The following is a 27,861-nucleotide window of genomic DNA, read 5'->3' as shown; positions in this document are numbered from 1 at the left end:
GAAGATATCAGTGTGGTTGTGCTTGGAGAAGGGAAGCACCCCAATCGAGGCAAGAGGGCACATAAGTGTGAAAAAATTGGTGGGAGTTTGTGCACGGAGGCGAAGACATGGAAAATTGCATTTTCAGAGAGAGAGAATTTTGAGTAGATTTTGTATAGTAATATAATAAAATGTTATGTAGCAAGAAAGACCTGAGAGGCTATCAATGTAAATGGTCTATCTGCAGATTGTTATGAATTAAATTTTGTTTCTTGTTGCAATCTAAGAATGAAGAGACTGTGTTTGTTTATTTCTAAGATTTGAGGTTGCTGGGCAGAGAGGTGATTGCTGTTTGCATCAAAACTAAATTTATAAAAATTGATTCTGAAGAAGCTTGTGAATGGGACTCTCATTTTATTACATAAAAACTGTCTTTTAAAGACAAAGAAGTTCTAAAAGCTATAACCATTAAAATGCCTTAAAATGTTACTTCTGATCTCTCATAAAATAAATTTAAAAACCATCAAATTCTCTAAAATTAACATATATGTCACAATCACATAGAACTCTTGACAGTTTGATAGACCACAGAAACCAAATTAATCTTCTTGCTTGTTTTTTCAGAAACCCATCATCATTACAAAAGATAGCAAAATAAAATATATCTTTACTAACATGAGTGAAACAATCTAAATAAGAGAAAACTAGTCATATTCAGATTAAAGTTGAGCGTGTAACTCTGGAAAGCTATGGAGGAATTATTTGCAGTTTCTAAAACTAAACAACCCCATCATGGGATTAAGATTGTCCAAAATGGTCCTAGTATATGTGCATGTACTAAAGATCTTCATCCGATAGTTTCTCTGAGTCGGTGTCCCTGTCAGCGAGACTCTCTGAGTCGGTGTCACTGTCCGTGAGACTCCTTTCTCCATCCTCACACAACAGCTCCATGATGGTATCTGAATCCTTGTGGATTAAATCCATGTTGTCTAAATCCAGCTTTGGGGGAAGTACATGCTCGCCCTTGGTGCCTTTTCTCAGCACATCTTTGACAGTTTCCATTCCTTTTTCAGTAATGGAATTTTCAAAAATACAAAGCCGAATGAAATCAGGCTTGTTTGCAACAGCTTCCGCAGCAGCCTTAGCCCCAATCTTAGTCATTTTAAATGAGCTCAAATCAAGTTTTTTGAGCTGCTCATGACCTTCGGAAATGGCTTTGCATATTGCAATTGATCCAACATCCTTGAGTTTATTGTCCCTTGCACAAAACTCGGTCAGCATATTCTTTATAGCAAGGCATTCTGCTAGCGCTGGAGCTGCTTTTGGAGTGATATGATTGCTTGACACGATGAAAACGCTTAAAGATGGAGCTGTATCCTTGAGGCTTCGGGCGATAGCAATCACCCCTTTATCATGAAGATCCATATAGCCTTAAAAAACTTCTTTGAGAGCTAGATGCCCAGAGATGACTTTGCTCAGAGCAACCCCGCCTGCTTTCCCAAACGTGCTAGCTTCTAAACAGAGCATATTCAACCTGCTGGCTCTCCCGAAAGCTTCCACTAAAGCCATAGCACCATCGATGCTTATGCGGGTTTCTGTGAAACCGAAATCCTCTAGAGCAATGCATTTCTTAACAAGCTCTGAAATGCCCCGTGCTGCATCATCGCCTGTCTCATTCCCCAAGAAAAGCAAACTCTTAATCGTTTCAAAAGATGGATGCAGTTCACAAATGGCTCTAGTAGCTTCTCTAGAAATGTGGCTCCCAACAAATTCCAAATTTTCCAGCGTTTTCTGAGATTTCAAGAGTGGTGCAAAAGCTTCAAAACCCTTCTTTCCCAATTCCCCTACTCCAAGAGTCAAGGATCTCAGCGTGCACCCTTCTAAAGCAGATGAAAATATTGACATAACCTCGACGGCCTCGTCCAAGGGTTTTGCAGAGAGATAATGTAAAAGTCGCACATCTCTTAAAGTTTTCCGAACACCCATCAGAGCTCTTTTTGCAACAAGAGTTGCCTCCACTCGGAAAAGATGGCGGGGAAGGTGTATTGTGGTACAAGAATTCTTGAGCTCTTCTTTCAATGGCCTGAAGGCTCGTATGGCCCAGCTCTTGTCATGAATTTCGTAATGCTCATATCCAGATGATATTTCAAAAACAATTTCTCCGCTTGTAAGCTTCTCCATAGTGCCCATGCCCTTTGTCAAAACAAGAGTGCTCTGTTTCTGTGATCCGGAGCGTAAAATTCAATAACCCTACAATCGCACTCAGAAACTCTTATATAAGAAATAAAAGGGCTGGGGAGGAAAACGAGAGTTTTCTTTTCTTTTATTTTATTTTTTCTATATTGAGCAAGAGCACAAGTGAATAAAGTCTCGCACACGTGAATAAAGTCTCCAAAATAATTTGTTACATTTTTTCTATAAATAATTAAAACTCTACAAAACAACAATCTTTTATAAATTATTTCAAATTTAATATAGATAAAAACTTTGTAGTTGCAAAATAGGCAAGAGCCTACAACACATTGGTAAATTGGGAGCCTCTCATCGAAAAGGTCTTGGTTCAAATATACTCTGAGATTAACACATAATAATAATTAATCTAGCAATAATAATAAAAATGAATGCTAAATAATCTAAACTTCGGCCGATTACCTATAACAATAATAATAAAACTTTATAGTTGCAAAAAGCAATTGAATGATAAATTGTTCTAATTGGACAAACAAATAAAGGAAAAAGTTGCACTCCCTAGTGTAAGCACAAAACAACCACTCAAATTTTCAATAAATATATTATGTTGAATTATTTTAAATACAATAAACATGAGAACTTTATAGCTCAAAAAGTAATTGAATAATAAAGTGTTCTTATTGGACAAACAAATTAAAAAGTAAAAGTGCACTGAATGCTATCGTTTAGGAACTAATAATACATAATAATATATAATTGTATTTTCCTAGGCATTGCTATCAATTGACAAGGCGTGTCCTTCCACTATAACTGTTAGTTGTTTGTTTTGGGTTGAGTAAGGTTGGAAAGCAACAACAGTAGTTTGAGGACTATTTATAAAATGGTGGTGGGGCATATGTATTAAGTGCATTGATTTTCAATGCAAAGCATCATGAGGGTTTGATATGCTCAAATGCCCTAATGGTCATATAGATTTAAGGAGTTTTGTAAACTTGTTTAGGCATATGCAATTTGGGGAACAATACTAATATTGTGGCTATTGCTTTATATAGACAGGTGGCCTATAATCTTATGCCTTTTGCCTTTATAACTATACTAAATCTCCATGCATCATTATATGGCCCTTGCTAACAGTCTTTGATGGTATTTTCAATTTTTTTAGAGTCAACATTAATGGCTATCGTCCATAGGTATTTGGCATTCTTAAATATGGCAAGTACCAGATATCAGAAGAGGCAGAGAAAGTAGAGGCAAACCATAAGGTAGAGCTTTGTTGATTACCAGATAATTTTCACATGTGAAGGGCATATCCTCAAGCTCACATCTGATCTAAATCAACAAACTCAACCCAAGGTAAACTATGAATTGAGTTGATTTTTTTCTAATCCCACAGATGTCGGCACCTTCATGTTGCATTAATTATATAAATCTAGTTCTTGCAACATTTGTTTTTCATATATTTATGCTTTTAGAGCTTAACTTTTGAAAACAATACCATTAGATATACTCAATATTTAATCTAGATTAATCTTTATTTAGTTGTGTAAATCTTATTGGTTAGGTCTGGATTAGTATAGGGAGAAAATATTTTCATTTCTAGTATCATACCAGTCAAAATAAATACCTTCCAAGTATAATGCAACATTTATATGGAGAAATTTATTGAGAATGGTGTTCCATGCAAAAATTCATCTTGGAGTTAGAATGGCATCCCCTAACATTTGGAAGACAATGAACTCCAATCATTTATTCATACTTCTGGAGCATCCTGGAAACATCCCTGATAAAGAGGGTGTTACTAGTCACATTTTGATGGTTGGGAAGCCAAAATCCTTAGTTTATGGTTTTAGGCTTTTAGCCTAGAAACAATTGGGATCGCTATGTGCCAAAGAGAAGTAATATATCTAGATTTGAAATCTTCTGATTGCATGAAAGTAGTGATAAGTATATGATAGTGGGCATAAGGTTTTTGTGATCGATTTGTTGATATGGTGAGATAATGAATGAATAGCTTTGAGTGTCCAATTGTGGGGATATTTATATTTAGTTGGGCATATAACTAATGCTATGGACTTAGAGTTGGAATTGCCATATGATAAGCATAAAAAATTAAGCATATAGTTTTACGATACACAACATCAAATTCAAATTATGGCTCGTGCATAGGAAGTCATATTTCAGTTGTTTTAAGAATAATGGCAATGGTAACTAATGTGTTTCTACGGATTCACATGTTAATATTTTAGCGGACTAATTAGTTCACAAGATGTCAAGTAGTGTGTTTCTGCAGGATAAGAAAATATCTCAAAAATAGAGCTATATACACAGAGGCCTAAATATAGAGCTGTAAGCACAATTTTGAAACAAGGATGAACTATAACTTACATTATGTGTACTCACTACTTGGGCGGTAGATGTAGAGGTCATTTCCTTTGACATATCATCCTATAAAAATTATCATACAAGAATGCATGTCAACCCTATTAGTTACACTATGATTCATATGGATATGGTAATGGTAAGATGAAATCACTCCAAAATACACATATCCATAGATACAGAGCTATAAGAACAATTTTTGATTCATTATATAGATTCGTTCAAATACAATAAACAAAAAATTGGAACATGAAATAGTGAAGAGTAGCTATTATTGGCATTAACATTATAAATTTGAAAACGATAATTAGTATTTTATTTGCTTTAGGTGAATAGTGGGAGTGAGGGAAAATAGTTGAAGTTGAATGTACCACAGTGACATTTATTCTCTGTTGGTACTCCAGTGATGCATTGTTATGTCCCTCTTGTTGAGAATCTAGTAAGTCCATTGTGCTTGACCAAGTCACCTGTACAGTGGAGCTCAACAAGTGCAAATCAATTATCATTCTTTAAAAAATCTTTTTCCTCACAAAAAAATACATACTCATACATTACTATAGACACAAACTTGATTTTCATTAGCAAAATATAGAACTCTGAATTCAAGAGAAAATGTTGCTAAATTGAGATCAAGCTGATTTTTTTGTTTGTTTAAATTGTTGTATAGGCTTTAATCCAGAGGTTCTCAACACCAAAATAGTTGATATCAACATTAATGCCATAATCCAAAACTTTGATGGCATCAAAATCAACTTGGGTGAATGATGTTGTCCTGGATTCCTGATATCACAAATATAATGTGTCACCATCATTACAATTGCAAATTGTTTGTAATTAGAGTATAGAAACAATGTTTGGGTAGTTAAATATAGTCCATTTCTTTGTACTAATATTTATGCATATCATTCACAAAATTGGCCATCTCTGACTAGAAGTATGCCATTGTGACCACATGATGAAACAAATGCAGATATACATGACAAATTTTAAATAATAGTGATACCTTCTATGTACAATTCTTACACACCACAAGCAATGTTGCATTTTTCATTCACATTTCACTGAATTCTTATCTTCAAAAAACTATTGTAAGATACACAGGTTTTATTCATACTTGCTTATTTTGGTCGGAAGTGGAAAACAGGCCCACAATCTTTTCTCATTACACTCACAACCATAAATACTTTAGCTAAGATGTCAGTCTTGAGGGGTCAATGCATGTCTCTTGTGACAGAATCTGAACAAGGACATGCAACCTATCAAAGAAGTTATTTTCTTTTCATCACTACTCTAAGAATTTGCATGAGGACATGCAACCTGTCAAAAATGTAATTTTCTTTTCATCACTTCCCTACTCTCAAAAGAGGGATCTATTTGGGCATTGTTTAACTCAAATTAAGACTAAGACCCTGCATCATTTAACAAATTGTGTATATGGTGTCCCTATATCGTCAATCACAAGGCACACTATTTTTTCCTTTTCCTTATTTGTCAGCAGTAGTTCTCTGAACAAATTATTTCAATATCAATACAGTAAATATTCTCCGGTAATATTTCTAAAACAAAGCCACGAGCAAAAAATCAAAAGTAATAGTTACTAACATGTATTTGCACTCATACTCTTATTCTCATAATGACAACACTAACATCTCCAACTATAATCTCATCATTTTAGTCTCTTTCTGGTACGATGAAATATGCCTCCCAAGATATGGGCTATTAAAATATCGCATCCTAGGTTCTTGTTATATTTAGCAAGTTGACATAGAACCTTGATTAATGGTCATTTATGCTTTATTTTTAGTTATCTTAATCTATTCTATTTTTAGACATCTTTATTTAGACAACTTTGTGAATTCCTTTTTATAACATCGGTAAACTCTATATATTCAGTTATTGTCAATACAATGTATAACATATTTTTAAGTTAGAGTGGAGAAGGCCAGGATCAAGAATATTTTTTCAAGGGTATTACATTACAATCAATTGAAAGAAAAATAGTTTGAAAAGCTGAAAAGATATCCCCATCACCTTCTCACTAGTTAATTCCAATCTCACCTAAATGCCGATTATTCAAAACATAGTTGAAACACTAGATTTTGGCACATTAATTAATTTCAAATTGAATCCATTCCAATAAGACAATGATCCACTTCATTGCTATTCATATATAAAAAATATTTAATGAGCATGTCAAATCAACATAGAACCTTTAGAACTGCAAACCTCAGTTAACATTTTTATGTTTGTTTTCAACATAGAACACATTGAAATATGATTGTACCAAAATTCTAGCTTACTCACATGGATAGTCATAAGGCTCCCAAACTCAAAAAGTAGAATCAACTAGACCAAATATTTCAAATCAATTCAATACTTATCCTTGTGCAATTTCATATATCCCATTTCATGATTCAAACATATTACCATCAATCTTCCAAGAAATTTCTCTTTAATCGTTCAATTAACTACAAATTTTGAAGCAAGAAAATTACATTGAAATAATGATGGACATTTCTCAGCCTTCAGACCAGATTTTGACACATTTTGCTTAACCTACTGCATATATTCTTCATAGGTTGCCTCTCTAAGTGAAAGGATATATTCCTTCATTGAGTTACATCAAAATCACTCTAGAAGGTAGACAACATTCAATAGATACTTGAATGTAAGTTAATATCCCCCAAATGTTGATCAAGTTTAAATACAGAATACTCAGATATCTTGCAAATAAAACAAGACCACCTAAACAATAACGTAAATCATTTCCTCTTAATAGACTCAAAACTTCTGAGAATCTAAGAAGATGATGGTTGCACTTTGGACCTTATTGCCCTCTTGGCAAAATCTGGCAAACAAAAAGAAGTAGTGTGCATTTTCATAGATTGCAGAACTTGATACATTGTAATGCAATAGCTTGATATATATGCATTTACAAAGAAAATATCTATGATCTGCCCACAAAATACTATTCTAATCCTAAACTCTTTTAGGACCCTTTGTTGATGGAGTATGCTAAACTCTTGTAGAACCCATATATTGCTAAAGCAACACACAAATTGTTGGATCGGGAAATAAAATCAAAATGATAGAATGATAGTACAATGATAGAATGATGAAATATCTAAGAGCATCCACAAAAGCTTAGGGGCCTTAACATCTTTTGACATTGAACAAAAATGGGTAATTGCTAGGAGGAGATAGATACATTCATACAAATTTGTTATTCCTACAAAATTCCTTAAAGATGTTATCTAAAGGAAGGAAAAGAACACTTGACTTTGGAATAGGGTAATGATTTCCATCAAAGCATAGAAAATACATGGATCACAATGACTGCAAGATGAAAACAAGATCAAATTGTTGATAAGGCATTATAAACCCCATATTTGACAAATATAAATTGGAGTCTTGAACATTTATTTAAATCAACATCTTAAAGGCATTACTAACACTGAATAATAAATGCTCAAGAATGAAAGAGGATAGGTAGATAGGTGAAGGGTAAAAGAAAATGCAAAAGAGGAAGTTGAGTTGTAATAAATAAACACAACTACTTACAACCTTTGTGGAAGAGGAGGAGGAGGGTGGGGAAGTGGCTCTATAGTGTAACTGTAGACACCTAAAAATCCTTTAGAAAATAAAGTATTTTTATTTTCTAAAAAAATCCCTGATGACATCATCATTTATTAATTAATTAATTTATTTTTTATGCCATTAAATTCCTTTATCTTAATTAAAAATATTTAATTAAGGAATCCCTCCCAAAAATGTTTAAATCTTATTTAAACATTATTTCCTTATTTATTAATTATTCAATTAATAAATAAACCAAAAATCCCAAAATAAATATTTTTTATTTATTTTTTGCCCAAAACTTGGCCAATTTCCTTAAGATCACTAACCTCTTCCAAAATCTTCTAATCCTTCTTTAATTTTGATTAAAGGCTAATCCCATCATTTCCTACCCCTAATCCCAACTCAAAATATTTAATTAAGATTAAATATTAATCCTCATGTTAATTAAAAATATTTTAATAAATATCTCCTCAACCCAAACCCTTGAAATAAATAAAACTTTATTTATTTCCTAAAAACCTTATTTATCCTCATCCTAGGAAGTTCTAGACTCTTCTAGAAAGTCTTCATCCTCATCCAAAGCCTAGACTCTTCTAGAAGATGTCAATCCTTATCTTTGACCCTAATCCTAATCCCCCCTTAACCTTGTGACATTCCCTAAACATGGGTTAAGACTTGCTAACCCAAGCCAAAGCCAACAAATATCTCCTCCTTCACCCACCCTCATTAAATGCCATCCACTTGCCCATCTCTAACAAGCCTAATCTAATCTTAACCCAAGCCTAATCCAAGCCTTAATAATTTGCAAATTCCTAAGTCAAGCTTAAGACTTTCTTAATCTAACCCAAGTCAAAATATCTCAACTCTCTCACAAATATCCCAACCATAAAACTTTATGAAGCCCACAAAGCCATAAATGACTCTTACAAGCCCATTCATTGCTCTTACAAGCCATTATGAGGGTCTTTATGAGCTTTGAGCCTCTTTTGTTGACCCCTCAACCCCTCTTGCTCTAACCAATGACCCTGTGACATGTGTCACTCCCTGATTGGCTATAAGGAAGCACAATCCATGTGCTCTCCTCTCATTCAATCTAAACCTTCCATAAGCTTTCTCCCATCCTTGCATCCTAGCCCTTGATCCCTCAAGCCCTTTGCCTATTTAAGGAATCCTCTCCCAAGCCATTTTAACACAATCTAGAAAGTAAAGTCATAATGCCATTTTGAGAAGCCATTTTTTACATCAAATCCATTCACCAAAATCTATCAAAAATCCTCTATTGAAGCCCATTTGAGCATTTGAGCATACATACATAATCAAGCCATCTTAGCTATTAGACACACCTCTACATCAAGTGATCATCCTCATTGAGAGAGCCTATCCATGGCTCATATTCTCATTTGAGGACTTCACTTTGTCTCTCGTGAAGCTATGTTAAATTAGTATGCAAATGCTTTTTGATTGTTTTAATTTAGTGTTTCTAACATACTAAAGTAGCATATACAGTAACAAATAGAGGTACAACAACATTCAGATAAATTGAGGAGACTAAGGTGTGATGAATGTAGTGAAGACTAAGATGACATGTACAGGTCCACTAAGTTTATAGATTCGTATGGAATGATCATGTTTGTGTAAGAATTCCCACATATAACCTATCAGCTAAAAAATTAAGCGTATGGTTTTAGAATACTCAAATTAAAATTCAAATAATGGACAGTGAAGTCATATTTTAGTTGTTTTGGAATATCTAAGAGCATCCACAAAAGCTCAGGGATGTGGCCATTTTTTGACATTGAACAAAAATGAGTAATTGCTAGGAGATAGATACATACCTACAAATTTTCCTATGATGCAACCTATGAGGATTTTTCTATTCTATAGGAATCTGCTTAGGTCTCATATATCTATGTATGACCAAAAAAGGTACCCCAAGAGACCGCTATGTGAAAATTAACACTATTGCAGTCACTGATTATTAATCTCCTATTGTAAATGATTATTAAAGTTCTGAGAATAAATTCTAGCTAATATCAAAAAATAACACAACTGCAACTTCACTAATAAAATATGGAAAGAAATTCAGAACACAGAGAACACAATATGTTTGGACAAATTGTCCCTAGAAAAACCCCCTAAGGGAAAACTAGTTCTGCATATGGAAAATATATTAACTTCAGCAAATCAAGAGATACAAAATTCCTTGCCTCTCACTGGCAGAATTCAAACAACCTCCTAATTTCTGCTGCTGATATTTCCCACTACTATCCCCAACACTATCACTACACCCTTGCTAATATTGCAAGATTGTTTGCTATCACTGCAAACTCATTGCTAACACTGCAAGATTGTTTTCTATCACTGAAAACTCATTGCTAACACTACAAGACTATTTTCTATCCTTGCAAACTCATTTGCTAACACTGCAAATGATTCTACAACTCTTGTTGTTCTCTGTACTATTTTGTTCTCCAAATGCCTCCCTTGACCCCCTTTTATACTACTTAACCGAGAGGTTTCTAGTTGCTTCTTGATCATGACAAATCAACCAAGAAGTTTCTAGTGGCTTCTCAATTAAAGAAACCTAACCAATAGGTTACTAGTGACTTCTAGAAGAAGTTGATTAATTAACAAATAATTATTTTCCAATTAATCACATGTGGACAAACAACTATCCAAGTTACCTAAAACTAACAGTCCCTCTTAGTGAGGAAGCTATTTTGTATGACACCCAACTTATCTCTAAAGAAGATGAATTTCGCCTTCCCCAATGCCTTTGTCAGAAAGTCTGATACCTGCTCCTCCATAGGTATGAACTATAGCTGAACAACCCCTTGTTGTACACAATCTCTGATGAAGTGATATTTGGTTTCTATATGTTTAGACCTATCATATAACACTAGATTCTCAGACAACTTGATGCAACTCTAATTTTCATAGTGTATCACAATAGTCTCAACCTTCTGACCAAACAAGGCTACTAACAAATTTTGAAGCCATATAGCTTCACATGTCACCATACTATCTGCTATGTATTCTACTTATACTAAACTTAGAGCCATGAATTTCTGCTTCCTACTAAAACAAGATAGAAGTCTTGGTCCCAAACTGAAACAACACCCTGAAGTGCTCCTTTTGTCTGTTGTACTTCCAACCCAATATGCATAAACATAGCCCATCAATTTGATGCCTTCACCTCAAACATGTATCTAATCCCATACTCAACTTTACCATGCAAGTAACACAACACATGCTTGGTTGCTATCCAATGTATTCTCTTTGGTTCAACCATGAACTAACTAAGAGAGTTTACTGCAAATGTTATATGTGGCCTAGTGTTGACCAAATACACAAGTGAACCAATCAATTATCTATATAAGGTGGAATTTATATCCTTCTCCTTAGATGTATCCACCTTCCTCCAATTTGTGATCATGGGTGTAGACATGGCTTTGCAATCCTCCATCCTGAATCTCTTCAAGAGTTAAATGCAATATTTCCCTTGACCAAGGAAAATCTCTCCATCTGTTTGCCACAACTCCATGCCTAGAAAGTAGTGCATGAGTCCTAAGTCCTTCATCTCAAACTCTTCTACAAGGTCCATCTTGCAATCTTCTATGAGCCCTAGTTAACCTATAAGAACAAGTCATCCACATAAAGAACACGAATGAGAATCTCACCCTGAACCACCAAGTAGTAGAGTTAGGATCTGCTTCACTCTTCACAAAGCCCATTTCTTGCAAGTATGTATCAATGAGCTCATACCATGCTCTAGGACCCTGCTTGAGTTTGTATAATGCTCTCTTCAATCTGCACACATTGGTCTCTTTTTTGTGTGCTACAAAACCTTATGGTTGCTCTATGTATACCTCCTCCTTTAATTCGCCATTAAATACTATTGTCTTGACATCCATCTGATGGATCTGCCATCCCGTCTATGTTGCAAAAGAGATCACAACTCATATAGAAGTATACTTGGTCACTGGATAAAATATCTCCTCGTAGTCTATTCTCTCCTTCTGAGAGAACCCCTTGGCCACAAACCTTGCCTTGTATTTCTTGATGCTACCATCTGCACTGTGCTTTATCTTATAGATCCAACGTGATCCAACTATTGCTCTATCTTTTGGTCTAGGAACTACCTCCCACACATCATTCTGCATTATTGAGGAATACTCCTCAACCATAGCATCTCGCCATACCTAATGCTCTACAGCCTCCTGATAGCTAGAAGGTTCACTATTTTCCAACTAACTAACTAATGCCAAATAGTCATTAAATTTGGTTGGTTGTCCCTGCTATCTAGTACTCTTCCTAGGAGCTCCCACAAACTCCTAAGTATCCCTTTGTGTCTCTTGAACCTCACGGTTTTTGCTACCAACTGTAAAGGATGAGATGTCAACCTCTAAGTCTTCTAGATGCATTTGTTGTTGCACCTATTGCTCCATGCTTTGTGAATCTTCACTACCTCAGCCTACACTTGTACTGGTAATTGTACTTGTGCTCTACTACCCTTGACTAGGCCTTGGAGCTTTTGTTGGCTGCTCACTCTAATCATCTACTGGCAAATATCTGAACCTTCTAAATGCCTTGTCCTCCATGAACTTAACATCATATCTGATAATAATTCTTTTGATCTTGGGGATAAAAATCCTATATGCCTTTGAGGTTTCACTACACCCAACAAAGTACCCCCTCTCTACAGTCCGATCTAACTTGGTACATGTATCACTTGGAATATGACAATATGCCAAACTCCCAAATATTTTGAAATGACTAACACCAGGCTTCTTACCTGTGAAAGCTTCCTCTAGTGTCATCCTCCCTAGTACCTTTTGTCGAACCCTATTCTGAATGTAGACTATTGTACTACATGCTTCCACCTATAGGTAGTGGGACATGTCCTAGTCATGTATCATGGCTCTTGCCACCTCCAATATACAATGGTTCTACCTCTCAACAACTCCATTTTGGTGTGGATTGTAAGGAACAATCAACTCTCTCTTGATTCCTTCCTTAGTATAGAACTCCTGGAAGTTCTTTCCTTTGTACTTGCCTCCATTGTCTGACTAAAGAACCTTTATCTTCTTTCCTATTGATTTCTCCACTAGAGCCTTGAACTCTTGGAACTGACTAAAAACCTCATCCTTGGTCTTCAAGAAGTATATCTAGGACTTCATGGAGAAATCATTGATAAAAGTAACATAGTACTCATATCCTCTAATAGACTTTGTTGACATCGGTCCACATATATCTGAATGTACTAGATCAAGAACACCTTCAGATCTAGTGTCACTCCTTGGAAAAGATGCTTTAGTAAACTTCCACAACACACATCCCTTACATACATCATCATGCTTTGTGCTCATCTCTAGAACACCTTTCACCGTCTCACAAAGCGATTTGAGTGCTCCATGATGAATATGGCCCATCCTGAGTGAAATGAGTCCATAGTCGATCCCAACTTAGTAAGGTATCTCATCCATTGACAACTTGAACAAAGACACTCAACTATTTAGTAAACCAATTTAGGGCTATTCTCACTAGGTCGTCATCATTGGGACTATCTCCAATAGTTGCTAACTCATCCTCGACAAGTCTAAGCCTAGTGAGGTAACTTGTAAAATCTTCTCCCTAGTTCATCTGGGTATTCTTTAGCTTCTCTCTGAGAATCATCTTCTTGTTGGTGGTAGCATTTTGGTATAGATTTGGAATGGCATCCCACATCTTCTTTATTGTATCTAGCTCCATGATATGTGGAACAATATGATTCTTGACACCATCAAAGATAATCCTCCTCATCTTGGAATCATCTTTCTAATATGTTGCAAGTTGTATAGAATTTGTAGGTACAACTATACTAGTGGTAGCATAATCTTTGATACCATTCTCTTCCAACAATAAAGAAATTCTAGCCTTCCAGACACCAAAATTTGAGGCACCATTCAATCTGTCCTAATCTCTCAAACCAGCTGAAGTTATCTCAAGGGATTAAAACAATAATTTTGAAGAGTTCAAAAATTCTTTCTTAGGGAAAAACTCTTCTACCCTCAACACCACTCTGATACCATGTGAAAATCAACACTATTGTAGTCACTAATTATTAATTTCCTATCGTAAATGATTATTAAATTGCTAAAAATAAATTCTAGCTAATATCAAAAAATAACACAACTATAACTTCACCAATAAAATACATAAAGAAATTCAAAACATAGAGAACATAATATTTTTGGACAACTCATCCCTGGAAAACCCCCCAATAAAAAACTAGTTCTACAGATGGAAAATACATTAACTTCAGCAAATCAAGAGATACAAAATTCCTTACCTCTCACTAGCAGAATTTAGATAACCTCATAATTTCTCATGTTGATATTCCCCACTGCTATCCCCAATGCTATCACTGGGCCCTTGTTAACACTGCAAGATTGTTTCCGATCACTGCAAACTCATTTCTAACACTACAAGTTTGTTTGCTATCATTGCAAACTCATTGCTAACAATGCAAGGTTGTTTGCTATCACACCATGCATTCACTAGTTTGAACCTTAAAAATAATACCCGCCTCCAGCATCATGTTAATTTCTTCTATAACTCATGCTGTGTAGTTCTTATTCATCTTGTAAGGTCACTTCTATACTGGCACTGCACCTTCGACCAACGGGATGCGGTGAACACATAGCTCCAACGAAACTCCTTTCAAATTTTTATATGTCCACACGAATACATCTTTGTATTCCAAAAATATTTTAAACGTCGATGCTTTTAGTACTAGATACCAGTTATCTCCCACCAATATGTTTTTTGGTTCTGCCTCATCTCCCAAATTCATGTGCAGGTGTTTCATCCAGTAGTGCATCTCCCTCTTTTATTTCCCTAAATTCTTTTGGAAATCTATCTCCATTGTGTCTTTTCACTATCGTTAGTATGTTGTAGCTCTAGAATAACTCGTAGTCCTCCATATGCTAGTGGAAAAGGCCATTCACCGAGTCCATATCATCATTCGTTAATCCTCCTTCCAACCATAGGACTCCTTCCTAATCTGGTTCCATTCATTGCTTCCCTTCATCCTCGTTCTTACAATCTGATGATAGAGCTTCGTCATCCACCAGTTGTGTGTGTAAATCAATGATGATTTTTCATCCTTTTCTTTCCAGTGATAGCATATTCTTCTTCCAATCATGTTTAACTTTTTCCTGTATGAGCCATCCTCAGCCCAAAATGACATCATATCCTCTCCTTTTCAGTTGGATGATAATGAAATCAAGTAGGAATGGTTGTGTTCCAATCGTCACTGATTGTGCCATCAGGACACCAAGAGGTTTAATGTTGTGTTGATCCATTGTTAGCAACTGTAATGTAGGTGGCCATAATGTTGGCTATCCCAACCTCTTCCAGGTATCCTCTGGTAAGACATTCATGCCAGACCCTCCATCCATAATTGTGTCTATTAGAACTGTTCCTAGAATTCCCATCTCAATGACCGTCAGATGCCATCTAGATGTAAGGGCTAGAAGCATTGGGTCCTCTGCACTTGCTCTACTTTCTTTCTCCTTTCCTTGTTCTCTTGGTAAATTAGTAGTTGGAGTGATGTCTATGAGTGTCGATTGAAGATGAGGCATTGTGAGCAATAGATCATTATTTTGATAGGTATCTTAGTTTGCAGTATCTGTCGTATGATGTTTTGTTCCATGCAGTTCCTAGTTGAGGTACCTATGGTGTCCCTCAAATGTGCTTTCTCTACCTATCTCACTTTCTCAATTTCCATCTGTGCTTCCTCCAGTCTCTTCTTTTCTTCCATTGAGTAAGGGTATAGTTTTGCTTGCTTCCATGTGATTGCCAGAACCTCCTCTTCATTCATCTCGATGGTGATCAAATTCACTCTTGCCTTCGAGCACTTAGCATCCTCATGATCTCCAAGATTGCACCATTTGCATAACAAGTTCAATGCATTTTCCATTGTATAGTCTCAGGCAAAGTGGCCCCACAAATTGCATGCATAACATTGTACCATTAGGCGGCTGTTTGCATTGTACTGAATTTAGCTGCGCCTCCCATTATTATTGTTGAAATTGTTGTTGTTTTAAGCTCGCCTATTATTTTTGTACCCTCTTGATGTAGCACCCTCATTACTAGTGTTTTCAATCCCTTTTGAGGTAAAAGCCTCTTAGGTCCGGAGCACTTGTTGATGTCCTCTAGCCTTCATATTGAATGGGCATTCCTTTGTGGAATGTCCCATAATCTGGGAAATCTCGTAGAACTAGTTCTTTGGACATGATCCCTTCGTGTGACCTTTTGTCTTACATTATATGCACCATAGCTCATTTCCCTCCATTTCTTTCTACATGCTCTTAAATTCTTTCATCATTAGGATCATATCCTTCTAGAGAGCTCAGACTTTCTTGCTACCTTTTTCATCATCACTAGTATCTTCTTTTGTAGATGCGTCATCTAAGTTTGATGAGCTACTTTTCTTCTCCTTTTTCATTTTCTATTCACTCTCTAAGTCCATCACCCAATTGTATGCTTCAGTATATGATGATGGCAGCACAATTTTCATTTTCTTCCTCAACTTTGGGCACAGTCCTTCAGTGAACCATCTCTTCTTCAGCCCATCTGTTGGCTTACTTTCTATTTTATTTATTAATTCTTTGAGCTTTTTGGCATATACACAAATGGTTTCATTTTTCCCTTGCTTAGTGGTGTAGATTTCTGCTACGATTTCATTATCATCGCACAGCAATTGAAACTCAGTGATAAACTCTTTTTTAATGTTTGCCCATGTAGTTAATCTTTGGGGATTTGTGTAGGAAAACCAATCAATTGCTACACCCCTTAGGGTTGCTGGAAATTGTTGCACCCATTCATTTCTATCAATTATTCTATTCACCATCCAAATTGTTTCGCATGTCTTACAGTGTCTAATTGGATCAGTTGTTCCATCACCATCAAATTTTGGCAACTTCTCCTTTGGTCCTACCATTATTACTTGATTGTGTGCACAGGCATTGTTTGGCATTGCAACACCAATGCTGTTCTACACTCCCACACCTACGCTCTGTACTCTCACACTGGTGCTCTGTACTCCCACACTGGCGCTCTCTCTGATAGTTGTCTTATTTCCAATAGCTGCATTCTTTGGTTAAGAGGGGTCTTCATTAAGAAAATTTGTCTATTTCAGAAGTGTATAGTGGATGAAGAGTTCACTCCACGCCTGTGCTTCCTTAGCACTTTGAGTCATGTGAGTTAATTCCCTTCCATCTAAATTCTCTTCCCTTGGTGTGTACAAGTTCAAAAATTCCTCCCTTGCTTCTTCCACCAAATCCAACTATTGTTGAGTCTCTTCCAACAATTCCTTGATGCTTCAGTGTCCATCAACAATCTGCTAAAACCTCTATCTGTGCTCAACCTATTGTGCCAAAGTTAAATTTTCTTGTGCGATGCATATTCCATCTTTTCCTTTTATCTTATTCCTATCCTTGTTAAGCTAATTCGGCATTAGGCTTCATTCCTTTACTTTCGTCCTAGGTCCATTGGGCAACGACACCAAATGTTTACCATATGGGGTAAATAGATTAATGCATATAAACAATAAACATGAACATGTCATAGTAGTACTCCTTTTATTATTCACATATGTCAAAGATATTACAAAATGCTTCCAATGATGATCACAATGATCCCAAAGGGTGCATATATAATCCTGTTGAACCTTCCCGAAGGGGTCCATCGGCTACACAATACCTACTAATGACATCAACCCGTCAGCTACACAATATCTACCAATGAAAAACAAAAGAGAATAAAACACAATTGATACTAGATTTATATAAAAAGTTACCTATGGAAATATCTTATCGTTACATACATACACATATTCTATGACTAAAGAATCAATTTAAATATGGCTGAGAGAACTTAAAGTCAGTTTTCTTCAAAGATATAGAAGCCCATTAAATTTTATATTAGCTATCTAAAATAATGTTGAAATAATACTTTACCTCTCAACTTGCAGATCTGGAATGTCTTGGGAGAAGAATGTCTCTTGACATAATGACACAAAAGTAGTAAATGCTCTAGCTGCTAAGCTAAGTGTGACCCGTGAAATGAAATTAATGCTCAATTTAAGCTTGGTTATGAATTTTAGGATACTTTATATAGACAAAATCTGAACCAATTACAACCTAACAGAAGACTTTTGATTGTTGATTGCATGATCTGCAAGACCAAATTTCCACATAATCTAAATTTGGGTGTGAAATTTGAAATATTTAAATTAGCAAATTACTCAACTGCTAAGCTTAATGTGACCTATAGATGAATTTCTACATCATTTTAATCTTGAATTTCAAAATACTTAACTATATGCAAAATCTGAAATAACTAAAACCCAATAGAAGATGAAATTTTTGCAGAGCTTAAATATGTGTCCAATAATTGAAATATTTAAATTATACCAAAAATAAAGCAACCATAACTTGATAGTAGATGTCTAGTTGTTGATTACTGATTACATTAAACATGGGAGGATATAAAACCTCAAGTTGTATAGAATATGTGCACTTATTAATAAGCACAAAAACAAATAGATTGTGTTAAAGAAACCAAGTGTAAACTAAAACTTAATTTTTTAAGTAATGATATTTGTTAATAGAAAGATATTCATGGACTAAAAGGTCTCCATACATTTTGTTCATACTCAAACTCCAATCTCCAATTCCAGATAATAAAAAATATATGGAAGAAGTAAACAATAAAAATTAAATGCCAATTCTATGCAACTCTTAAACTCACCTTAAAAGAAGCCAAAGGTTTTGACAAAAGATAACACCACACCAACCCACTAAACTATTAATGCAACAAATGAAAATATTAACATAAAAATTAGGCAAGAAAAGAGTAAAAGAAAGATCATCAATTACAAATAGAGGTGATCATAGCAAAATGTGTAATTGTATTTGCATTGAATGATAAAAGCTAACAAAACAGTAATGAAAATTTTCACCTATTTCCAGTTGGAGGTACTGAATAGACAAGAACAATTGCTGCAAGTGTTGGATATGGTTCTTCCAAGCCTGCATATCAAGTGACATTACATTGTCTTTATAAATGAGGAATAAGAAGAAAAATAATTCCTAAGAACACAAATGTGAACTAGGAGATATAACTTGGTGAAGATAGTTCTAAAAAAACTACTATTCAATACAATATACCTATTAATATTAATATATTATTAGCAACTACATTACCAGATATAAGACCATAACAAGTGACAACCAAGTAGCACTGTGAAATTCTACATCAAAATTACTTAAATGAGAACCTTAGCATATTGTTAATTCCCCAATCCAAACTGACCTCCAACCTTCATGAAAGATGTGTTAATATCGATATATGATAGATAATACTGTACAATCAATCCTCTAAATGAGTGTCTGACCAATATAGGAGGAACTCCAACCTCATATTTGATGAAATGAGCTATGTCTCTTGCATGTGTCTAGCAATCAAATAGATTATAAGTAAATCTACCACAAAAATAATAAGAAAAAGGACGTCCACATACAATACTTAATGAAAACCAAAAGAATATCAAAAAGTCCATTATATAGATATTTATGTATGTATGTAAAAAATTAAGATTATTCAGAAGGCTAATTTCACATACATAAGAAAAGGTATTGATTGTGGTACACTCCAAAGGAAACTCTTGACTTGGAAAAAAATGTATGAAATTCCCCATGAAATAGAAGACCAAAAGAATAGATTCAATTGAGATAAGAGAGTTGTTCAAAATAACTTATAGTCAAAAAATACCTACAGGGTACTAGCAACTGATCCCAAAGGCACATCACTTTCACCCTAAAAAGTTAATAGAGACATAAGATCAACAATTTGTAGTAATGAATCAGTTCTATGTTAGAAATAAAATGCATTTTTTTTTGTTATCTAAGTGTTATACTACATGAATGATGTACATCAAGATTGGGGTAGCACAGGATTCCTTTTCTGATCCAAAAAAGGGGAGCTAAGATACTTGATTGTGCACCATATTCAATGTCTGCTACATATTAGTATATGGTAACAAATTATTCTTTTGCACAAACCTACCATTAAATCTTCTAGGAACATATGTAAAATCATAAATCCATGTACAACAATTCTTTTTGTAGCACCACAACTAGCCTTACATCTCAACCTTCAAAAGTTGAAGAATAGGGAAAATTCAGATGACAAATTGCAGGACCCCCTCAACATTTTTTTGAGAATTGTCAAAAGCTTTATAATAGATCAATTTTTTTTTTATAATATCTAGTGGCTCATAAGATGAGGCAAATATGGACAGCTAATATATCAACAACAACATTCTAGTGTGAGAACAAAAAGAGGAGTTTAATGACATCCTTGTCCAAGCATAGCAAGTGTTAAAAAATAGAACTAACATGACTAGGCATTAATGGTCTCATTTGTAACTCAAGATATTTGATATATATAGATAGATAGATATCATATTCATTACTAAATCTATCAAAGTATTCAAAATTTGGAACAAGATAACAAAAAAATACCTTACTCTGGCCACTAGCAAACAAACCAAGAATAGATACCTAGGAAGTTACACCACTAGCTAGCACTAAGCGATAGTTTTATGGAAATTCAGTATTCCAAAACATGGTATTAATATTCTCTCCTTATCACCTCTACACATTCATTTTCACTTCATATTGATTTTGTAATGTCCCCATTTTTAGCAGGTTCCTGTAGTTGGCTTGGTTGGTTAACGATCGTGACCCTCGTGAGCTGATAGTGGGATATGGGGGTCTTAGTTGTGGGGTTATAGGCAATCCAACAACCTATGGTGTATTTTAGCTCCATTCGAGGGACTTACTATTTATAGTGAGTCAAACTATTGGTTTCGATGAACTCAGTTGAGTTAGAGGAATTGAGTGATGCTCTTAGTTTTTGTTTCAGACTTTTGGTTTGGGCCCGAAGAACTTTGGAGGGAGAGTCTATTTATAGTATGTCACTATGTTAGGTTCATTTGTTGTCTTTCTTTATCAAGATCACTCTAGTGTTGTCAGATTTTGATTTTAATGCTTCTTTAGTTGTTTTTGCAAGATGGGTGAATTATTAATATTATTCATCTAAATATACTAAGCTTGTTACTTTTGTTGGTATTCATATGTTGATCACCTAAGTATCATAGCTCATTGGAACCTGGTTGAAAATTTTTAAATTGTGGGCATAAGAAACCGTGGCCTTGTGTGTCAGAATATTATGTTATGGTGGAAAAGGTCATTTTTCAGACCCAAAAACAATTAATAAATTATATTATAATGGCACTTTATTATATTTTAATTTTTTGTGGAGGAAGCATCTTAAGAGAGTTCATTTGGGAAACTTGTGCCATTTGGAGATTATAAATATGAGCCCATTTGATGAGAAAACAATCTGAGTATCTAATTATCTTATTCACTTTTGTTGTCTTAGAGAAATTTTTGTGGTTGATAATTTCTAAGCCTTTGCTTAAGTATAAGGTTCTTATTTCTGAAAATTGTTCTAAGATTGTATTGCAAATTGTTGTTGTTGTATAGTGTTTACCGCATGGGGCAAATAGATTAATGCACACAAATAATAGATAAGAATAACATAACTCTTATTATTCACATATGCCAAAGAGATTATATTATACTTCTGATGATGATTACAATGATCCCAGAGGATGTATATATACTTCCCAAAGAACCTTTCCGAAGGGGTCCATCAGCTACATACAACATGATAGCTACATAACAAGAACCTTCCTGAAGGGACATTTACTGATGACATACACCCTAACACACACCCTATCAGTTACACAATATTTACTGACGACATCATCCCCCCCAAAAGAAAAAGTCATCTCTGAATGACAATTACAAAATATCTGAGACAAATTAACAAAATGGAATACATTAACTAACTAACGACAACAAGATAGATCTATTTCTATCACACCACTTTTACATTCATCCTATGTTTGCACCAAACTGGTGTCCAAACCACGTTGCATCTATAGCCTCTATTAACATAATACTATCTCCTCAAGCTGATCTTGATAGCCATCTGTGCCGCTTTCTCTGCTTCCAACTATAGGTACATTGAACCAAGTGTTGATGTACTACCTTTAACTAGATAATCAGCTCCTCCCGAGCTCTCTATGCATCCACCAAGATAACTTCACATCCAAAACCTACTCCAAGTGCCTCAAAGCATATCACCCCTCTTGAATGGCTTGCTCTGTTGTTCTCTCCACCACTAGTACATAGACACTCCATGCCTATAGTAGCTCTAGGTCTCATCAACTGGTCACACTTCTCACAAATGATAACCACACTGACTGGGGGTCTGGGGGCATCACACCCAGGGACAACACCCCTGCCACTAAAACCAAATTACCATCTACATGCTAATCTACCCATCGACTACACAATATCTACCGATGATATCAATCCATCAGCTATACAATATTTACCAACATCATCCCTCCCAAAAGAAAAAGTCATCTCCAAATGACAATTACAAAATATTTGAGACAAATTAACAAACTAAATACATTAACTAACTAACTACAACAAGATAGATTTGTTTCTGTCACACCACTTTCACATTCATCCTATGCTTGCACACCAAACTAGTCTCCAAACCACATTGCATCTGTAGCCTCTGCTAACATAATACTATCTCCTTAGTCAAGCTAACCTTGATAGCCATCTGTGCCACTTTCTCTACTTCCAACTCCTAGGTACCCTGAGCCAAGTTTCGCTATACTGCCTTCAATTGGATAATCATCTCCTCCCAAGCTCTCTATGCATCCACCAAGACAACTTCATGTCCAAACATTTACTCCAAGTGCCTCAAAGCATATCACCCCTCTCGAAAGGCTTGCTCTGGTGCTCTCTCTACCTCTTGTACACAAACAATCAATGCTTGCAGTAGCTCCAAGTTTCATCAACTGGTCACACTTCTCACGATTGATAACTGCACCAATTGGGGGTCTAGGGGGCATCGCCGCCAACACCAAATTAGCACTCTAAAACCCATAGAATACTACATGGAGCACACAATTTTCATGATTTTCTTCCGATCCTTGACTCTTTCAGCCAACCACTTGCATTTTCTACCTATTTATGTCTTCCCCTTCCCTTCAGCATCATACATTACTCATTCTAAATTGTTTCAATTTGTTGTCATTTTTTTTAGCTCTTCCACTTCCTCTTACCTGTAAACTCCATTTGTTCCTCTGCTAGATTTATTTCTCTATATGAACTACAAATTTCTCTGCTTCCTAGGTGGCCATACGACCCTCTTAGCTGCTCTACACTAGTTGTATATCACTTGATTTGCCTTACTGGGTGAATACCATACACCATATAGTCTCCTATTATCTTAACAATTTTCTCCCTCAGTCATACACCATGCGATAATAGTTTCCCTCTTTGTCCCTATACATTCATACAAAACTCAATTTTATACCAACCTTGCTACACATATAGGTTTTAAACTTGTTGCATTGCTCACTTTTTCCTCCGTACAATTATTTTTCACTCTGTTGAAGATGTTGTACAGTTCACTTCCTCTTCTTTTATTCACTGAACACTGTACTTTATACCTTTATAAGCCCATCACAATCATACACTTGTCTTGTTGCTTATTCTAACACCATACGCTACTGGCAATATATAATATGATACCATATGATCAAGGCTTTATGTTGTTGTTCCTTCATATAGTTAGAGTCTGCTCCTTATTTCTTTTAAATGTTCCTTCATGCCGTATGGTGGTTGCTTTATTGGTTTAGCCGTATAGTGGTATAGTTTCCTTTGAATGATGTTCTCATAATCTTCATATGGTGAATGCATACTGCCATACAAATGATGGCCATACGATGACCTTTTTTCTTTTTTCTTTTTTAAATTCAAAAAATCAATTCTCCCTCTGAGTTTTGTCCTTCTGCAATGACAAGGAGGTCATTCTAGCATGGTACATCTTGAGCTTTGAGTCATTGACCTCCTTTGGTATTTCTTGCTCATCTAATATCCACAACTTTATTGTTCCATTGTTGCCCACTTCCCTTATCTAGTATGGCCCAACCCATTTGACTTTAACCTTGCCTAGTTTGATTTTGTTCCATCCATCATACTTCAACACCATCTACCCTAGTTGTAACTTGTTTAGTTTCAGGTGTTTATCATGCTATGCTTTGCACCTATTCTGTGTCACCTTTGTGGCCCATTATTCCTGCAATTGCCGCTCATCAAGTTTATTTAAGGTACACAATCTCTCCCTCTGATTTTCCATATCACCTAGTTTTTTTCTAAAGCTCGATACCATGGATTCCATCAACTACCCCTTCTTTCCATCAATAGCACCTCCACTCCATACTACTAAAGCTTTTATTAAACCCTTCCTCTTTTTTTCTTGTGTAGAGCATATGGTGTGTTTTCCTTGTTGCCAGCACCTTTCTACTATATCCGTGGTTCGACATAACATTTTCTTTCCGTGCGGTTGTATGGTGGAATATTTCCTTTTTTTGGTTATGTTCTTCCCTTCAGCTTAAGTCCTAACTACCTTTCCTTCTTCCGCTTCTCTGTATTCCTTCAAACATTCATTTCTCTCTTCTTTCTCACCTTCATTGACCCTTAACATATTATAGCTTGGAAAGAGCTCATAATCCTCCATCTACTAGTGGAAAAGGTCATTTAACAAGTTTAGATTGTCCTCACTCGACCCTCCTTCTAGTCTCAATATTCCCTTTTTATCAAGTTCCATTCTTTTCTTCCCCTCGTCATCATTCTTGTTTTCACCTTCTGAGTTTGACAATGCTACCTCCTCACCTACCATTTGTGTGTGCAAGTCAATTATGAATCTTCTACCTCCACACTCCATTGATAGGATATTCTTCTTCTAATCATGCTTAACCTTTACTTGTATGAGCCATCCTTAGCCCAGAATGGCATCATATCCTTTCCTTTTTAGTGGGATCACGACAAAGTCGAGGAGGAATGACTGTGTTCCAATCATCACCGGTTGTGTCATGAGGACTCTCAATGTTTTGACCTCATGCTAGTCCACCGTTAATAATTCGAACATAGGTGGCTACAATGTCGGCTGTTCCAATCTCTTCCAAGTATCCTCTGGTAACACATTCACACCAGACCCTCTGTCCACAATTATGTCTATCAAAATAGTTTCCAGAATTCCCATCTCGACAACTACTGGATGTTTTCTAGATGTAAGGGCTAGCAACATTGGGTCCTTTGCACTTGCTCCACTTTCCTTCTCCCTTTCCTTTGCTATACTTGGTCTACTTTCCTGCTCCCTTCCATGTTCTCCTAGTAGTTTAGCAATTGAAGCGATGTTTGTGAGTGTTGATCAGAGTTGAGGCATTGTGAGTAGCAGATCATTTATTTTGATGGGTACCTTAGTTTGTAATATTTTGCATATGATGTATTGTTCTGCGCAGTTCCTTGCTGAGGTACCAGTACTATCCTTGAGGTGTGCTTTCTCTGCCTACATTGCTTTCTAAATTTCTATCTGCACTTCCTCCAGTCTCTTCTTTTCTTCCATCAGGTCAAGGTACAATTTTTCTTGCTTCCGTATGATTGCTAAAACTTCCTCTTCATCTATCTTGATGGTGATCAAATTTACTCCCAACTTTGGGCACTTAGCATCTTCATGATCATCGGTTCTGCACCATCTGCATAATAATTTTGGTGTGTTTGCTATTGTATAGTCTCGGGCAAAGTGGCCTCACAAATTACATGCTTGGCATTGAACTATCAGTCGTTTGTTCACATCATACTGAATTTGACTACAACTTCCATTATTATTATTGGCATTGTTGTTGTTTTTCCCTCGTCTATTATTTCTATACCCTCCTGAGGTGGCACCCTTTGTACTGGTGTTTTCTCTCCCTCCTGATGTGGAATCCTCTTGTGTTAGAAACACTTGTTGAGGTCCTCTTATTTTCATATTGAAGGGGCATTCTTTTGTGGAATGTCCCATGATCTGCCAGATCTCATAGAACTAGTTCTTCGGATAGGATCCCTTCGTATGGCCTTCTATCTTGCAGTTTGTGCACGATAGCTCATTTCCTTTGGTCTCCTTCTGCATGTTCTTGAATTCTTTCATCATCCAAATCATATCCTTTTGGAGGGTGTAGACCTTCTTGCTACCCTTTTCATCCTCACTGCTCTCTTCTTCTGAAGATGCATTGTCATCTGAATCAAATGAGCTACTCTTCTTCTTTTTTGTCTTCTTCTCACTTTCCAAGTTCATTGCTTGATTGTATGCTTCATTGTATGATGATGGTGGCACAATCTTCATCTTCTTCTACAAATTTAGGTGCAGACCTTCAATGAACCATATTTTTTGTAGCCCGTCAACCAGCTTATTTTCCATTTTATTTATCAAATCTTTCAATTTCCTTGTGTAGACTTGGACTGTTTCATTTTTTCCCTATTTTGTGTTGTATATCTCCACTATGATCTCATTTTTGTCACGCAACAATTGAAATTTTGTAAGAAACTCCTTTTTAATGATGTCCCAATCGGTTAATTTTTGAGAATTTGTATCACCAAACCAATCAATTGTGACACCTTGTAGGATGGCAGAAAACTACCAAACCCATTCATTTGTATTTGTTATGTCATTCACCCTACAAATTGTTTCACATGTTTTACAATGTCAGAATCACCATCAAATTTTGGCAACCTGTTATTATTACTGGATGTGTAGGGGTGTTGGTCTTTACTACAACATTGATGTTCTATATTCAAGCACCAAGGCTTTATATCCCAACACCAATGCTTTGTACTCTAGCACCAATGCTTTGTATCCTAACACCAACGCTTTGCACTTTGTCACCAATGCTTTGTATTCCAACACCAACACTTTTCACTTCTGCACCAATGCTTTGTATCCTGATACCAACGCTTTGCACTCTGACACCAATGCTTTTTGGTGAAGAAGGGTCTTTGTTAAGTGAATTTGTCCGTTCTAGAAGTGTATCATGGACGAAGAGTTCACTCCACGCTCATGCTCCCTTAGCACTCTGAGTTGTATGAGTTAATTCCCTTCTATCTAGATTCTCTTCACTTGGTAAATATAGGCTCAAAAACTTGTCCCTTACTTCTTCCACCAATACCACCTACTATCAAGTCTCCTCCAAAAATTCTTTAGTGCTTTAGTGTCCGTTAGTAATCTTTTGAAACCTCCTTCTATAATTGGCTTGTTGTGCCAAGATTAAATGTTCTTGCACAGTATGTATTCCATCTTTTCCTTTTATTTTATTTTGATCCTTGTTAAGCTAATTTGGCATTAATCTTCATTCCTCCCTCCTTCTAGGTTATTTACATATGCCAAAGAGATTACAATAGATAAGAACAGTAGAACTCCTTCTAATATTCGCATATGCCAAAGAGATTACATTATGCTTCTAGTGATGATTGCAATGATCCCAGAGGGTTTATATATACTTCTCAAAGAACCTTCTAGAAGGGTCTATCAGCTACATACAACATGTTGGCTACATAACAAGAACCTTACCGAAGGGACATTTACTGATGACATACACCGTAATACACATCTTGTCGGCTATACAATATTTACCGATGACATATAGCAATTTTCCTCCACTTCTTTACTGTATCTTCTGCGACTAAGAAGTGGTTGAATTCTAAGAGAATT

At 35.7% G+C, this 27,861-nt stretch overlaps 1 protein-coding gene and 1 pseudogene across 1 annotated transcript; both read right to left on the bottom strand.

Moving 5' to 3' along the window:
- Positions 1 to 816: 816 nt before the first annotated feature.
- On the bottom strand, positions 817 to 1,404 carry LOC149570957 (RAN GTPase-activating protein 2-like). Its single transcript, XM_089815662.1, has one exon. The coding sequence runs from the start codon at positions 1,402 to 1,404 to the stop codon at positions 817 to 819; it is 588 nt and encodes a 195-aa protein (XP_089671788.1).
- Positions 1,405 to 18,127: 16,723 nt separating this feature from the next.
- Positions 18,128 to 27,861, bottom strand: part of LOC149570956 (uncharacterized) — a 112,611-nt pseudogene continuing 102,877 nt past the window's right edge.

This window comes from Cupressus sempervirens, chromosome 2 (assembly GCF_028749045.1).
Source record: "Cupressus sempervirens isolate cs-2001-9-10 chromosome 2, ASM2874904v1, whole genome shotgun sequence".
Classification (NCBI taxonomy): domain Eukaryota; kingdom Viridiplantae; phylum Streptophyta; class Pinopsida; order Cupressales; family Cupressaceae; genus Cupressus; species Cupressus sempervirens.
The sequence above is the reverse complement of the archived record's forward strand: the minus strand, read 5'-3'. Positions and strand labels throughout refer to the sequence as shown.